The sequence below is a fragment of the Gastrolobium bilobum genome, unplaced genomic scaffold (assembly GCF_033153095.1).
Source record: "Gastrolobium bilobum isolate Gb01-03AN ecotype WA unplaced genomic scaffold, APGP_CSIRO_Gbil_v1 utg28738, whole genome shotgun sequence".
Lineage (NCBI taxonomy): Eukaryota > Viridiplantae > Streptophyta > Magnoliopsida > Fabales > Fabaceae > Gastrolobium > Gastrolobium bilobum.
In genome coordinates, this window is record NW_026898759.1 from 85716 (window position 1) to 100641 (window position 14926).

General features: G+C 34.1%; 2 protein-coding genes across 2 annotated transcripts; one reads left to right on the plus strand and one right to left on the minus strand.

Moving 5' to 3' along the window:
- The first annotated feature begins 478 nt into the window (after positions 1–478).
- Positions 479–4630, plus strand: LOC133283895 (protein THYLAKOID FORMATION1, chloroplastic-like). The gene is made up of 5 exons (XM_061480820.1): positions 479–844; positions 1742–2009; positions 2707–2923; positions 3516–3631; positions 4226–4630. Exons 1-5 carry the CDS (start codon positions 655–657, stop codon positions 4308–4310), a joined length of 876 nt encoding a protein of 291 aa, XP_061336804.1. The 5' UTR covers positions 479–654; the 3' UTR covers positions 4311–4630.
- Positions 4631–5406: 776 nt separating this feature from the next.
- LOC133283901 (diacylglycerol kinase 5-like) lies at positions 5407–14328 on the minus strand. The gene is made up of 12 exons (XM_061480827.1): positions 14131–14328; positions 13885–14007; positions 13333–13461; positions 12868–12953; positions 11464–11587; positions 9621–9669; positions 9115–9197; positions 8829–8896; positions 6845–6919; positions 6380–6467; positions 6095–6211; positions 5407–5882 (listed from the first exon to the last, which is right to left on the minus strand). The coding sequence occupies exons 1-12, from the start codon at positions 14326–14328 to the stop codon at positions 5562–5564; spliced, it is 1461 nt and encodes a 486-aa protein (XP_061336811.1). The 3' UTR covers positions 5407–5561.
- Positions 14329–14926: the final 598 nt, after the last annotated feature.

Sequence of the window (14926 nt, forward strand, 5' to 3'; positions counted from 1 at the left end):
CATGTTAAGGATTCTTTTTTTAATTTTCTAAATAAATAAAGAAATGGATAAATCGCACCATGCTTAAAGCAAACCCTACTCTTAATTACTAATTAGTGAATGATTACTGTGTAACATTATCAGCTGAATCAAAATCAACACTTTATTTTCTATAACTGAAATCTTTATGTTAACTAATTGTGACGTTATCAATGAAGAGAAATGGATTCTCTAATCTTAACATAAATTTCATAGATATTATATTAATAGGTGGATGTTATTAAAATTTATGAATACAAAATTTTAACCTAATAAGCTCATGATAAATTATAACACGTGAAATCGTTGTAACATAACATCGTTATTATCGGTTAATTAACGTCCGAGTAACATATTTTCCATGTGTCATTATACCATTGGCTCCTTGGAAAAATGCACAAAAATTTCAATGTAACACAATGGATAAGCTTGTTTTTGCTGTAATTCACAAAAGCCTCACTTTCCCACACAGACAAACACTATTGCAGATGCAAACACTTTTCTGCCTCTGAATATTCTTCTCTTCCCAAAATCCCAATCCCCACTGCTATGCCGGAAAACTTCTGATTCCGGCCACCACTACTCTCTCTCTCTCTCTCTCTCTCTCTCTCTCTCTCTCTCTCTCTCTAATTTCCAATGGCCACTGTTACTTCTTCTTTCTTTTTCTCTTTATCGACACTCACTCAATCTTCGCAGAGGAAACTAACCGTCTCTTCCACTTCAGATGCTTTTCGCTTCCCCCTGAGTTTCTCGTACCACTATGTTGGAGTTCGAGCTTCGAATTCAGCTTCCAAAATGGTTGTTCGGTGCTCCTCTTCCGTGACAGGTTTGTTTGGTTTTCGAGAAAATGTGGGGAAAAAGGGAACAACTTTCTAGCAGTTCTGAACTCGTTTCAGTTTTCTATGAATTGGGTAGTCGTTCATATTTTGTATAGCTTTGGAACTGAGTTTTTTTTTTTTTTTTTAATTCAAAATTGATATTTTGATTGGAAGTATATGATTATGGAACTTTTGTCTCCGTTTTTTGAGATTTGGTGTATGGGTTTTGGAATTTAGTGTCAAAGGGTTGGCTTTTAGTAAGAGTTAGTATTGCAACTTGATTATTGAAGAGAATTTATTTTGTGAGGATAATTGCAATTGATATCATTGGTGTTGTTGGTGACTGAGACATTTAAGTAAATGAACTACTGCAAAATTTTTAACCTTATTTTTACAGTTTCACTGTATTCAATGAATGTAATTGCTTGTGGCCTTATGTACAATATGGGCAAAATATTATTTGACTGGAAAATTTTCTGGATTGATGCCACCTTTTTGTGTTCCAGAGGAATTTGTGTAAATTGTAAATATCGTACTGAAATTCTCTGTAGCTCTTTCTTGCTAAACTGAATGCGGTTTTAATATAATCACTAATCAGCATATGATTTGGTTTTAAAAATGAAGATGTTCTTAGAACTACATATTGAGGGCTTCATTCTGTTAGTGAAGCATCTCCTTTAGACATCTGAATCCGTGAGGCGTGATCATACTATTTGAGAATCTATTTCTTTGTGCTTGGGAATTTGCTTAAGTTACCTTGTGTGTCAAATGGTGTGAATAGTTCCACATTAGGTTTCTTCACCATTCCAAGATTCACACTGCCAAAAGGGCAAAAGAAATAAAAGCAGAAAATGAACCTTGTTATCAATAGTTGGTCATGGGTTGTCTACATACTTGATCTGCAGACCCTCCAACTGTTTCTGAGACAAAGTTAAATTTTCTCAAGGCATATAAACGACCAATCCCTAGTATCTATAACACGGTGCTGCAGGAGCTGATTGTTCAGCAACATTTGATGAGGTACAAGAGTTCATACCGTTATGACCCAGTTTTTGCTCTTGGCTTCGTCACTGTATATGAGCAACTCATGGAAGGTTATCCTAGTGATGAGGACCGAGATGCCATCTTCCAAGCATATATTAAAGCATTGAATGAAGATCCAAACAAATACAGGTTAGAAGAATGAGTAATTTGACTTTTTCTTTATTGCCTTCTTTTTTTATTTTGTTCTTTTTCTTTGCAATTCCTACTGCAAAACTTCAACTCAATGATTGAGAACTAATGACTGTAAGGCCCTGGAGACTGTGTTAAATCAGCTCACCAAGAATCTAATCATGTGCTTTAGGGACACTTCGGAATTTCTAAACATGATTTTGGCACCCAAAATCACGTTTAGGCATAAACTGCAAATTGTAGATTCTACCTACAACATGATTTTGTGACAAATTTGGTTTGTTTTACTACCCAGTACCCAGTTGATACTTGTACTAGTTTCTTAAATATTATTTGAAGAGGAAGATGGTACAATCAAATGACTCCCTGCTTCAATAATTAATTGTGATAGATTCTTTTACATTTGGAATTTTATTGCAATTGGGAGGTATAGTGCTAACTAACTATCACGCATCATTAATGTCCTTGATGATTGTTTTGAAATGAAAAAAAGAAATTATGAATTTTAATCTGTCGTAGAATAAATTATTTTTCCTAAAGACAAGTCGAATACTTAGTTGCATCTCAGGAAATCTTTTAGCAGAAATGCAAGTAGGATTATCCGTGGACTTTTTTGTTATATCCACTAGATTTGAATAAATTGCAATTGTGAATTCTTTATCTTACATCAATTGATCTTTTATATTGCCCTCTGCAGAGTAGATGCACAGAAGTTGGAAGAGTGGGCTCGGGCTCAAAATCCAACTTCCCTGGTTGAGTTTTCATCCAGAGAAGGAGAACTTGAGGGGATTTTAAAGGATATTGCAGAAAGAGCAGGAGGAAAGGGTGATTTCAGTTATAGTCGTTTTTTTGCAATAGGCCTCTTTCGTCTTCTTGAGTTGGCAAATGCAATGGAACCAACAATATTGGAAAAGGTTACCCAATTCATTTAAGGCGTCATGATATAATGATATATTGATTGGAACCTATTCAAATTCTTTATATATATATATATATATATAGCTTTTACACTTTGAAGTTTAAACTTTAAACTACCTAGTCTAGTTCTCATTCACACCAGTCCTAGAAAACTACACATTCAAGACAGTCCAACTTATTTAGATGTCCTCTTGCCGACAACCTGGTTTAGCTGAAGTGATTAAATGGGCTTGGCATCCTGATCTCTCCTCCACCAAGTTCAGGCCTCATTGGCGGGATTACTCCCTTTGTTTTCCTTTATCTATATAGAAAATTGATTTCACGATTTTGCTTTTACTAAAATGATTGCATTACTCTATGACTTTTGAAGGAGAATACTCCATTGTTTTGGAATAAAAATTTATGGTGTTAACATTATAGGCACCAAAATCACAGATAAAACTAATAGTGTTGAGCATAGGAAATGATATGACAATGGCATTGCGGAGGAAGCTTTGAATGTCAAGATTAGAAAACTATCTATTTTCTACCGCTTAATAACTGTGTGTAGGATTATTAATCAATTAACTTCTGTTGTGAATCCAACAGCTTTGTGCGGCTTTGAATGTCAACAAAAGAAGTGTGGATCGTGACCTGGACGTGTATCGTAATCTGCTCTCTAAGTTGGTTCAAGCTAAAGAGCTGCTAAAGGAATATGTTGACAGGTAAACATCAGACCTTGCAATGCTATTAAGTTTCTCTCCCTTCTATGGTATAATCTATGAATCTAAAATTTATTGAATATTTTTTTCCATACACTACCTTTAGTCTGCAGTTGTAAATCTGCTAATAGCTCATTAAGTTCAAGATTGACGCTTTATTCTAAATGTTCTTTCTTATAAAAATGAGATCACAAACTTCCAAGCAATTTATTAATGTATTAACTTCTGATTGAAATTTGAGGTGGTTTTGCATGGCCTATTTACTAAGTTCTTTAGTTTTAAGACACAGATTCAGCATTCTATTCTAAATATCCTTTTCAGAAAAGATAAAATTACAAACTTTCTAGTAATTTTCTGAGAACATTAATATCAAGCTGACATTTCATCTTTGCGGTAAAAATATATTATACTAAATAGTCTGATACCCCATCTGCTCAATAATGTTTCCAGCAGCCTGCATTTGATACCCTTATCTTTTCAGCAGTCAAAAGTCTTTGGATTCCTGAACCTAAATTGTTGGTCTAGTAGAAGTTATAGTTATAATTTCTTGTTTTCCTCAGCAAGATTTTGATTCTTGGAATTAATATTTTGATTCAGAGAGAAGAAGAAAAGAGAAGAAAGGGCTGAACCACAAAAGGCTAACGAGGCCATTACGAAACAACTGCAATTTTCTGGCCTGTAATTATGGGGGTTCTTCTGAAACGATCACCCAGTGAAGATTTTGTATTCTTGACTTGCTTTTTGTTGAAAATCAGGGTCGGGCACTTTTATCATCTTGGTTTTCATACTGTATTTAGTATATCTTCTGTCATGGTGATCCAGCTAAATCCTTGTTTCAGTTCAACCACAATTAATTCACCCGTCCTGCACAATCTTATGTGACATTTTCTTGCATGTATTTTTCCTCCCTCACACAGTTGAAGATGTATTTTGTAGTTCTCAAATGCATGCCTGAAGGCATATATTATGGTAACTGAAATTCTTCATATTTCAGTTCATCTGACATTTTCTGCGGTTGATGTTTACCTTTTGCTTAGTGAGTAACGACTGAGGAAAGGTGTGCATTGTGCATCCTTGAAAAGGATATAATCGTGTACAGAGAGTATACATTTTATGGTATGCAAAGCATACTTTTTTCATTCGTTGATAAGGCCTTATTCCCTTCTACTTTATTGGATTCTATCTATTAAAACTTGACTGAAAAATACGAACACATTGGCATGGACTCTATCAGCATGTTTTTACAACTTTAGAACATGCAAAAGGGTTTATTTGAATTTTGAACACCAATATTCGCATGATAGTGCTCACGATGCACTTCTGTAACCGATTTGGTAAATTATAATGGTACTTAACTATCATTAACACTCAGACTCCTCACACCTTGCAAGGTAGCCATTGGATGTGTATATAATTTTTTCACATTTGTTCCAGTACAATTACATGACGATGGTAACCTGTGCGAAGTATGAGGACTGTGCTGAGATTGTATTTCATTCTAGTCAACATCATTTTTCACACACCTTCATACCTTTAACATATAAATTCCATTTTTAAAATTTTCTCTGATTAATCACTTGGTTACATGAAAGTGTATGTATATGCTGCTATCCTCCTCACGCATGGCTGACCTTTTACTCTCAATTCTTTTACAATCTACCCAAACAAACTTAACACTCAAGCTTCAACTCTAGCACACATGAAGCAGAATGCAAAGGTCGAAAGAGTTACTTGGAATTTATGTATTTTAACTGCAAAAAATTGTTGAGGATGAAACAATTATTGTATCTCAATACAAGTATCCCGTTCGCTGATAGAATTGAGCAAATCCGTTGTAATATTGGTAGAAACAAAAACAAATATTTGTAAGGGGTTAACTGGTGTAGGAAATGTAAACCGCATAACATTAAAGAATGGCTTACTAGTGAAGGACCTAACTAAGATGAGAAAGATCGACCTCATCTGGGATTCTAAATGTATCTGCTGCACCAAACTTCCGAAATTCCTCTGCTATAGAGTCTTCTTCATCACTGTCATCTTCCTCATCGTCATGGCGGTGTGGTGATGACGGATCATACACACTTTTTGACTTGCAATTAAGAGTGGCAAGCATGTTAACCTGGCCAAGGTGAGAAATCTCTACCACAACAGTATCATCATCAACTGGAAGAGGTTGCTTCCAAGGTTCCCCATCGATCCTCATGAATGTATGATCAGCTGCACCTTTGCGAAACTCAAACTGGATTCTGTGTGCCTAATGCCAAGATAAAAGGGGCAGAAAACAATGGAAAAGGGCAAATAATTACTATGGTATATTTAACTTCTTTTGTATAAATTCATGCGAGTAATTTTTGGGAAATATTTCGAAAGGAAAATTTGATTTAGATAAAGGAAAATGCTGCAGGCTAAGAATAAAAAAACTACAAAAGCAAACGTGTACTCAATATTTTATCATATCATGCATACCTGAGCAAGACGAGTTCCATGTCCCTTTGGAGCAAGCAAAACAAGCCCATGCCACGCATCTCTAAAACCAACAACCTCCAGAAGGCCATCATCTACATATGGTGGTGTCAAATCTCTCTGTATTCCATCAAGAAATCTTACTTAGTTTTCTAGGGTTAAAAATAAAAGAAAAATATTTTTCATAAAGTATTAGATATTTACTTGTGGTCTAGTACTTAACCCCAAAACTTACAGGAAAAAATAATTCGCAAAATAAAAAGTTTCGGAATTAGTAATGAAATTTACATCACGCTGCTTCTTCGTGTTCGGCGTACCCCATGGATTCAATCCACCAGAAAAGCTGGGCAAGTTAAGGCATACAATTGACCGGATGCTGTACATAAAATGGAAAGAGTCATAGTAGGCGTTATTCAAGCAGTAAACAGAGGCAGAAGGCAACCGACAGCAGACAGCAGAGCAAAGAAATAAAAAGTAAGTTGATTTATATCTTATATTGCCCTTTTAAAAAACATCCATACACAAAGGTGCCAATGTGAGAGACATCAATCATTCAATAATCAACAAGAGCAACAATGATAAAATCAAAGTAGTTCTGAGAAATGGTTATAAGAAATAAATAATTGTCACTTAAAAACTTTGATCTTTGGCAAGTTGAAGTAGAGCAGGGATTTTTCAATTAACCTGAATTTTTTATTATCTTCGCTTTTGTATGTTTTGCTAAAGATATAGATAGTAGATAAAATGGTTTACCTGGGAGGTATGTATAGGTCTTGCCATTGACCATGTCTCTTCATGATTTTTACTTTTGCAAGTTGTGCTATGTTCCTGCATTAAAAAATCAAATTATATTTACTTAAGTAGACAAATGACAGCATAATAACTTTTGTGTAGTGCTAGAGAAATATAATGTAAAACTATTAATGCAGTCTTTACCTAAAAACTCAAGAGTTTTTTGGTTGAAATGGTTCTTTATAAGATACTAGAGCCTCTCTGATCAAGAAATGATAATTAAATATTATGAAGTTTCTTAGCATATGTAGGTGACTCTATGCATGGACTGTTCAAGCCCAATAGACTCTAGCGCAAGGGGACGTGTTTGAAAAATATAATATAAAACTATTAATGTTGCCTTTACCTAATAATTTAAACTTTAAGGTTGAATTATAAATTGGCATTTTACATGAAGTAAGTACAAATGCATGCCTATCTAAACTAGCATACAAAACATAACAGTCAAATTGCTAGAACTTTCAGTCTCCTATACCAAACACTGTTTACAACCCATCATATATTTGAATTTCACAATTAAACAGAATAAGGAAAAAAATCTAAAAGAACTCTCTTATTATGAATTTAAAAGAAAATATGTTTCCACATGCATCATCATTGTCCATGCTCCTTTCTGGTCTATGGACCAAGTTAAACATGACTCAGATAACGTTATACAAAAAAATCATCAAGTTTCGTTTTTTGGTTTTTTTATGATCTCAATGGCTACAACCGAATAAAGTTAGTCGTTTTGAAGAATACAGAGAATGCTCTTAGCCTGATGTAGTGACAATGACTACTTCTAATGCTTCCTAATTCCGATCACTGGCCACTATGACCAGCATTACCAAAACCCGAACCAAGTACCAACTTTGAACAGGTCAGGAGGCTGTCTGGAAAAAAGTTCAGTAATATCAAAAAAGTAAGCTCAATTTGACCCTGGGAGATCATTTGGTGTTGCTTCCAGCATGATGTTATATCCATGGGAAGTTGATATGGGGACGAAATTCAGGAACCTACAACGATGTTAAGTGCTTTTGAGATAGAAATAAATACTGCTATCTTTCCAGCTTTTGAAATTTCCAAATGTTGATAATCTTTTCCGCATAACTCATTAACAATTGTAGGTTCTTGGTGGCGAAGCTGCACTTAGTAGTGCTTGAGCTTTAAAGGTTTCTAGAAGAGATAATAATGTGCTGGATGGGTGATAGGTGGTTATAGTAGGTATTTACAAGGGTAATTCATTCATAATTATTAACTTTAGGGAATTGAGCAGTAGCTCAATTGTAGAAAGGGGAAACCCTTGGAAGGAGAATTCCTCCTTTTTCTGTTCGGATTTCATTCACCAGCAATAGATTCATTCTTTTTCTTTCTATCTCTCGTACTATTCTTCAATTCTTGTTTGTGGGCTCATAGGATTGTGCACAAAATCATTATACCTGATTAAAATCGAAGTTATAAGGTACCTATATGAGGATAAGTCTAGGAAAAGAAACAGAAGAATAAAAGCATTTTTTAATACAAATATAAATCCCAATTAACACTACTGGACATATGGATGAATTATGTGGTATTTATGAAAATAACTTCAATAAATCATATTTCATTTGATTGCCTTAAAGAAATCCACTAATAAATTATCAAATCCATACTTGGATAGAAAGAAACCCAGCAATAGAGAAAAAATCAGCATACTGAAGATCTATGAGCCAAAATCATAAAAACTAAAATCAAATCAAGATAGCCTAATATTTAGTCAGAGCACCAGTTATATGGAGCCAGGTCAACTATTAGTAAGTAGATTTAAAATATTCAACTCCACTAGAACATGTTACATGTGTCGATTTTTATGAATTTATATAGACCTATTAATGAAATTTGCGGTGGGTAAAAAGTAACCCCAAACTTATAAAGGAAAAGCATGCAAGTCCTTTGTCCAATCAATGACAGATCTTAACGAACTTACCTAGAAGCAGGATGGAATAGAGAAGCCATAAACCATCCTTGTGTGCATCCAAGCTTAGCATAAGTACTCTAATATGTAGATCGAAATCAGGACCACAATATCAGCTTTTTAAATTAAAAAAAAAAAAAAGAGAATGAGAAGAAGAAGAAGAAGATGATGATGAGAATACATCTCTCTTGTCCAAAATTATCTCGGCTTTCCAATCAAAAGTGAGAAAGTCAAACAAGCACTCTTGTCAACCGACTACACATTATTTAGGCATTACTCTGAAGAAACAACTGCATACCTGATTAACCAACTGGTTTTTGAATTTTTCAGGATTCAACTTTCGTTCAGAATGAAATGCATAAGACACTTGAGCATCCATTCCTACAGTCAGCAGTCACAGATATTTAACAAGGATTGAAATAGGGTGAACTGTAAAACAAAATTCAGCCGATATAATCTAAGATCTAAAACATTTTAGAAGATAAAAGTTATCAAGTTAAAAAGAGAAAAGTAATGATGTTGGTAATCATTGAATTTTATTCAATAGGAAGACTTCTGTAACATAAATTGTTTACATCATTTCATATAAAATGTGCAGTTTTTATTGCTAAAATTTATTTCTATTGTCATCATTTGATATTACCTAACTTATTGGAGATCAAAGGATTGGAAACAGACCAAACTTAAAAACGTCACAAAGTGCCAAATAAATCAATTAATTCTTCCATAAGTGGAAAATGGATTTATATACTCCACAACATAAAGTTCAGGTACAGAAGAACCCAGGAATAAATTCTTACTCACCCATGCTGAAGTAATTCCAAAATCCCCCACGAAAAGTGTGGCAACCTACCTGGTAAGCAGTTAGAAAGAAACAACCACAAGAGGAAGTATGGTGAGTGGAAACGAAGACAACCTTCTAAAAATTCAAAATTAAGATAAAACAGATCATAGAAAAGAACTGCCGTCGTCCCTCAGTTCTAATTATTGTAAAAAAAAGTGACAAACTCCGGTGCATAAGGCTTCCGACTTGCGAGGGTAGGGGTGAGAGTCGATGCAGCCTTACTCTTGCATTTTTGCAAAGAGACTGATTCCCAAACTCGAATCCATTACAAGGAGGAACCTTATCAGTGCTCCAACTTGCCCTATAGTTCTAATTATTATAAACTCAAAAATATTTAAAATCAAGTGAAAAAAGTGGATAAAATATGCCGAAGATTTTGTTCTCCTCGTTTGCAGTGTCCCACTAGCAATTAGTCTCAATTCCTTGATGGTTCAAACAAATATTTACAACCGATTGATAGCTATGGCCTATGTGCCTATGTCAAATTTGAAAATATAATAGAAAACTAAAGATATCAAAATCAATATCAATATTATCTTTATTCCAAATTAGTTGGAGTTGGCGGTCAATGAACCCAAGTAAAAAGCAAGAAAAGAAATGCCAACAAAAAAACATGAAAAGATTAAGGTAAAAGTAAAATAAATAATAGACAAGAAATAAATATATAAAATATCGAGAAAAGGGATTAAAAAAGTCATTTGGAAGATAGGAAACAACGAATCTACCCCTCCACAATAGGCATAGCTTTCCCCCACTTGTCTTTAAGACAAACTATACTGCAATCTATTTCATATTTAAAATAGGGGAGGATTATATTTATCATCAACATCAACAACACCTTTATCCCAAATTAATTGGGGTCGGTGGTAGATGAACCCACATGAAAGATACAAAACGGTTGAAAAAAAAGTTAAAAAAAATAAAAAAATAAAAAAAAAGTAAAAAAGTAAAAAAGCAAAAAATAAATAAATAAATAAAAATAAACAAATAAAATAAAAATATAAAATAAGATAAAATAAAATAACAATATATGTATATATAAATAAATAAAAGTAAAAAAGAAAGGGACAAGAAGAAGTGGGGGAAATGAAGGAAAAAATGACTAAAAAGGGACCATCTGGAACATAGGAATAACAGCGGGTCTAACCCTCCACCATACTTATAGCTTTTCTCCATTCCGTTCTAAGACATTATAAACTTTTATTTTACAAACTACACTATGTACTAGGGGTAGTACACTATGTGCTGGAATGTACTACCCCTAGTACATAGTATAGTTTGTAAGAGTTTGTAATCAAAAAAGAGTTGGACGATCCTATTTGGTCAAATACCTAGCGACAAACTCCTATGTTCCTTTCATTACAGTATTTCTGAACAAGTTCTCGTTTTTTTAACTTAGAGGGGCTAAAAGATCATTTATTTTGGCTTCGTTATTGGGTTAGCCATACACTTCACATGTTTCTAGCGATTCACATGGCATTATCAAATTAAAGTTTGTAACAAAACAAAAAACGAAAAAGAAGAGGTCTTTTTTCCTTTAAGTTCCTAAAGTTACTCCGTGAGCCAGATTCAAATAGTTGGTGCTACAGGAGCAAGTACTTCTTTACTAAAAAAGAAAAAAGTTGGATATATGTGACACTAACCATAAAATGGTGGGTAAAATGGGTAAAATCAATTGTATAACTTTTTTCCAAATTTAGTAAATGATGTACTGAATCTTCAATACTAAGAGAGTATTGAAGATATTTTCGTGAACTGGATGTAATATAAGATTGCAAAATAGCAAATGATATAATCTCTTACCATATTAAGTTCATCTCCTTCAGATACACGATGGAAGGCATGCAAAGAATGAGGTAGCTCAAGTGGTGGAATTGGATCACAGGGACCGTCTTTTGGAGCTCGCATCCTCATGAGAATGTGCCAGCTGAAGGGTTAGAAAAACAAACAATAATTATCAGCAAACAGCATTTTATAGAAGAAATATATGCAGAAACTGAATACAGATGTGAACAAGCAGCTTTTATACTTTAATATATTTGCTTTGGATCAAGGGGCATTAAGGACTGGACCGGGGAAGTATATAAGGGGTAAAATCAAAACAACAAAGTTCAAACAATAAACAAAGTACTAGCAGTGGCACAAGAGCTGTAGCTCAAGTGGCGCCAAGTCCCTTTGAGGGCTGCTATATACTGGGATCAAACCCTGCGCAAGCTGCTTTGCTCACACTTTGGGGGTGTTTGGTTCAAGTTTTTGGAGAGGATTACCGGTAATCCTTCTTTGGTAAATGTAATTACCACGTTTGGTAGAAGGAATAAATTACGATTCCCGGATATCCAAGGATTACCGGTAATTTGATTTATAAAGAAAAGTCACTATTCAGATTACCAAAAATAATATGGTAATTCGGAATACCAATCAGAATACCAAGTAAAGGGAAAGCACAACAATAAATTTTGAGACAAAAATACCCCAATACACATAAAAATCTAGACCCAATCTATCAATTACAAAAGTAAAAATAGTTTGGGGTTATTTTTGTAAAATAACCTCATATTCCAAGTCATATTTCGTTCTAAACCAAATATGGAATCAGTAATTTTTACCCAGTATTCCCGGTAATATTTTGGGAACCAAACACATCTTTCGTAAGATTCCAAGTAAACTCAATTTCTACTGAATTCCCATTAATCATGATTCCCGGTCACCAAAAAATTTCTCCTGTACCAAACACACCCTTTAGGCTACCATCCCTTTCCCCACACCAGGTCTTTAGACCACCTTTGTAACCCCAAGAAAAAGGTACAACCAGTAAACTAGTGAACCCACCAAAAATGCTCCACACACAAAATAACAAAAAATGTACCTGAACACACCATAAAAGAAAACCAGATTAAAGTGGTGTTAACAAAATATCAACACGTTTACAGTAACTGGTAATGCGGCTATCCCATTCCCAAGTGCAATCTCATTTAGCCCCCCACCTCCGAAAAACAAATCAGGACTGCAATCATAACCTCCTCACTTATAGATTTATTTCATTCAACTATAGGACACCAGAGGTCCAGAAGTACTTTGTAAGCCATCTAGGAAGAAGACTAAATGTAGCAAGGAAACGACATCATAGACTAAATGTAACCCATCTAGGTAGAAGAAAAAGAAAATAATCGTAATTATAAAATTAAAGATAGGCTTAAAACTAATTACTTGTCTATTTTCATTTCCTTAGCTTTCATGACTTGGTCTAAAAATGCCTCAACTGAGCGTTGATCTGTCCCCGGGTTCCTCTTCCCCTGTAAAGCAGCAAAAATTATATGCTTCATCAATATTTTCTTTTTTACTTTTCTGATAAATTCTTTATCATCACACTCATATAGCTACTACTGAAAAGTAAACTTTCTCAACTTTTAGCAGAAAATCTTCATATACACACGTTAGAAAAAAGAAAGAAAAAAAGATAGCTATTTGATACCTAGTAAATGGTAAACATGCAAATAAACTAGCATAGTACAATGCTTCCTCATAAAGTGAATCCAGTCAAACATTTAACAATTAAAGCTTTTCATGTGAAAACCATAGATCTGATACTATCAAGACAGTTGGCAGAGTAAGTATAATGTTTTACACATAAAGTTTCACTAAAAGCACCAAAATATAAGTTGAATTTCCTACCCAGCCAAACGCAAAAGGTAGATTATTCCCTGTGCCCAAGGGAACCGTGGCTATCGGTGGAGGATGAGATAATCTGAGATCACAAACAACTCCAAGCAGCCACCCTGCTGTTCCATCACCCCCTGCAACCTAAAGGCAAGGTACAAATCAGAAGCTCAATATAAAAAACATAAAAGACAGTGTGATGCTATAAAGCTCGGCTAATTGCATTTGCAAGAGCCTGATTACATGAATTGAACATGATTGGATTCAATATAAGAACATAACCATATAAAATTGCTTACCAAATATATTAAAATAAAAAAAACCACTCCCGTTAAACTCGACTAGCGAGTGTGGGATGGAGGTAATCCTTGTACGCAGCCTTACCTTTGCATAATTGCAAAGAAGCTGTTTCCTGGATTCGAACCCATGAGTCCATATCTTTCGGTCATGAAAGAACAGTTTTACCACTGCTCTGGCTCGCTCCCTTTTACCAAATATATTAAAATAAAATAAAAAATAAAAAAACATGGAAACATCAAGCCATGAAATATTATGATGAGAACTCACAATCAACTTCAACCTCTTCATAATCTTTGCAGCAAATTGATCACCCCGAAGCTTGAGGCTTTCCAAATTAGCATAGATTGATATCAGCGCCTTATCAGGAGACTGTTCCCCCAAATCAAAGACCTGAAAATCACATTGCGAGTGTCATAATCACAACAACTTCATATAAGATATCACAAAAATGAAAAACACGCTCCACATTGATAAGATTAACAATTATATATAAATATATAAATATATATATACCTGTTTTTCATTAAGAACAGCACGGTACGTTTTCAAGAGGTCCCCTCCAAGCTGACCACCACTCTTGGAGTTAACAAAAACCAACACCGGACACTGAGGATCACGATCACCAGCATCATCAACCTTGGACTCAGATACAAGAATGTAATCGGGAATCTTAAAGTTGTTCAAGAAGTGAGAAGAATCAGATGAAGCCATTTGGTGAAAATGCGCAGCGAGATGCAAATAGTAATGTACCACGTTCACGAATAATTCAACAATGGAAGAGGATAACAGAAGAAGACAAAAAAAAGTGCAAAATGAATCGGAAAATGCAGAGATTAGATCACGCGAATGAAACGGAAAGCGACCGGCGTTGAGAGTTAGGAGGGATCTTCTCTTAGCTGCGACCGGCGGGTCCCTTTGGGATCCGAATTTCCGAAACGTCAATTCTCAACGTTGCTTTGCATCTTTTTTTTTAATTTCAGTGTGAATTTGTATGTTTATTATACATTTTTTAGTTGATTTTTTATTAATATATAAAAACAAGAAAATATTAAATGATGAGATTTTAACACATTCGATGATCTTTGAAAATATATTTTAAAATGTAAATATTATTACCATTTAATAATTTTTGAAAAATAATATTTTTTTTCTTTTACTTCAAACAATTTTTTTAACTCACTCATATAAAAAATAAATGGGTTTCACTAATTTTTTTCCTTTTTATTATAACGGACTCATTCAATTTTGTGTAATTAGGGTCAAATAAGTTTTTTACAATAAAAATAAAAAGTTAAATTCATTGTTTTTT

Coding starts and splice junctions, on each gene's coding strand:
- LOC133283895 (XM_061480820.1), top strand. CDS start 655: ATGGCCACTGTTACTTCTTCTTTCTTTTTCTCTTTATCGACACTCACT. Junction 845..1,741: donor GTGCTCCTCTTCCGTGACAG/GTTTGTTTGGTT, acceptor CTTGATCTGCAG/ACCCTCCAACTGTTTCTGAG. Junction 2,010..2,706: donor GAAGATCCAAACAAATACAG/GTTAGAAGAATG, acceptor TGCCCTCTGCAG/AGTAGATGCACAGAAGTTGG.
- LOC133283901 (XM_061480827.1), bottom strand. CDS start 14,328: ATGGCTTCATCTGATTCTTCTCACTTCTTGAACAACTTTAAGATTCCC. Junction 13,462..13,884: donor TGAAGAGGTTGAAGTTGATT/GTGAGTTCTCAT, acceptor CCTTGCCTTTAG/GTTGCAGGGGGTGATGGAAC. Junction 8,897..9,114: donor AAAACCAGTTGGTTAATCAG/GTATGCAGTTGT, acceptor TCTACATATTAG/AGTACTTATGCTAAGCTTGG.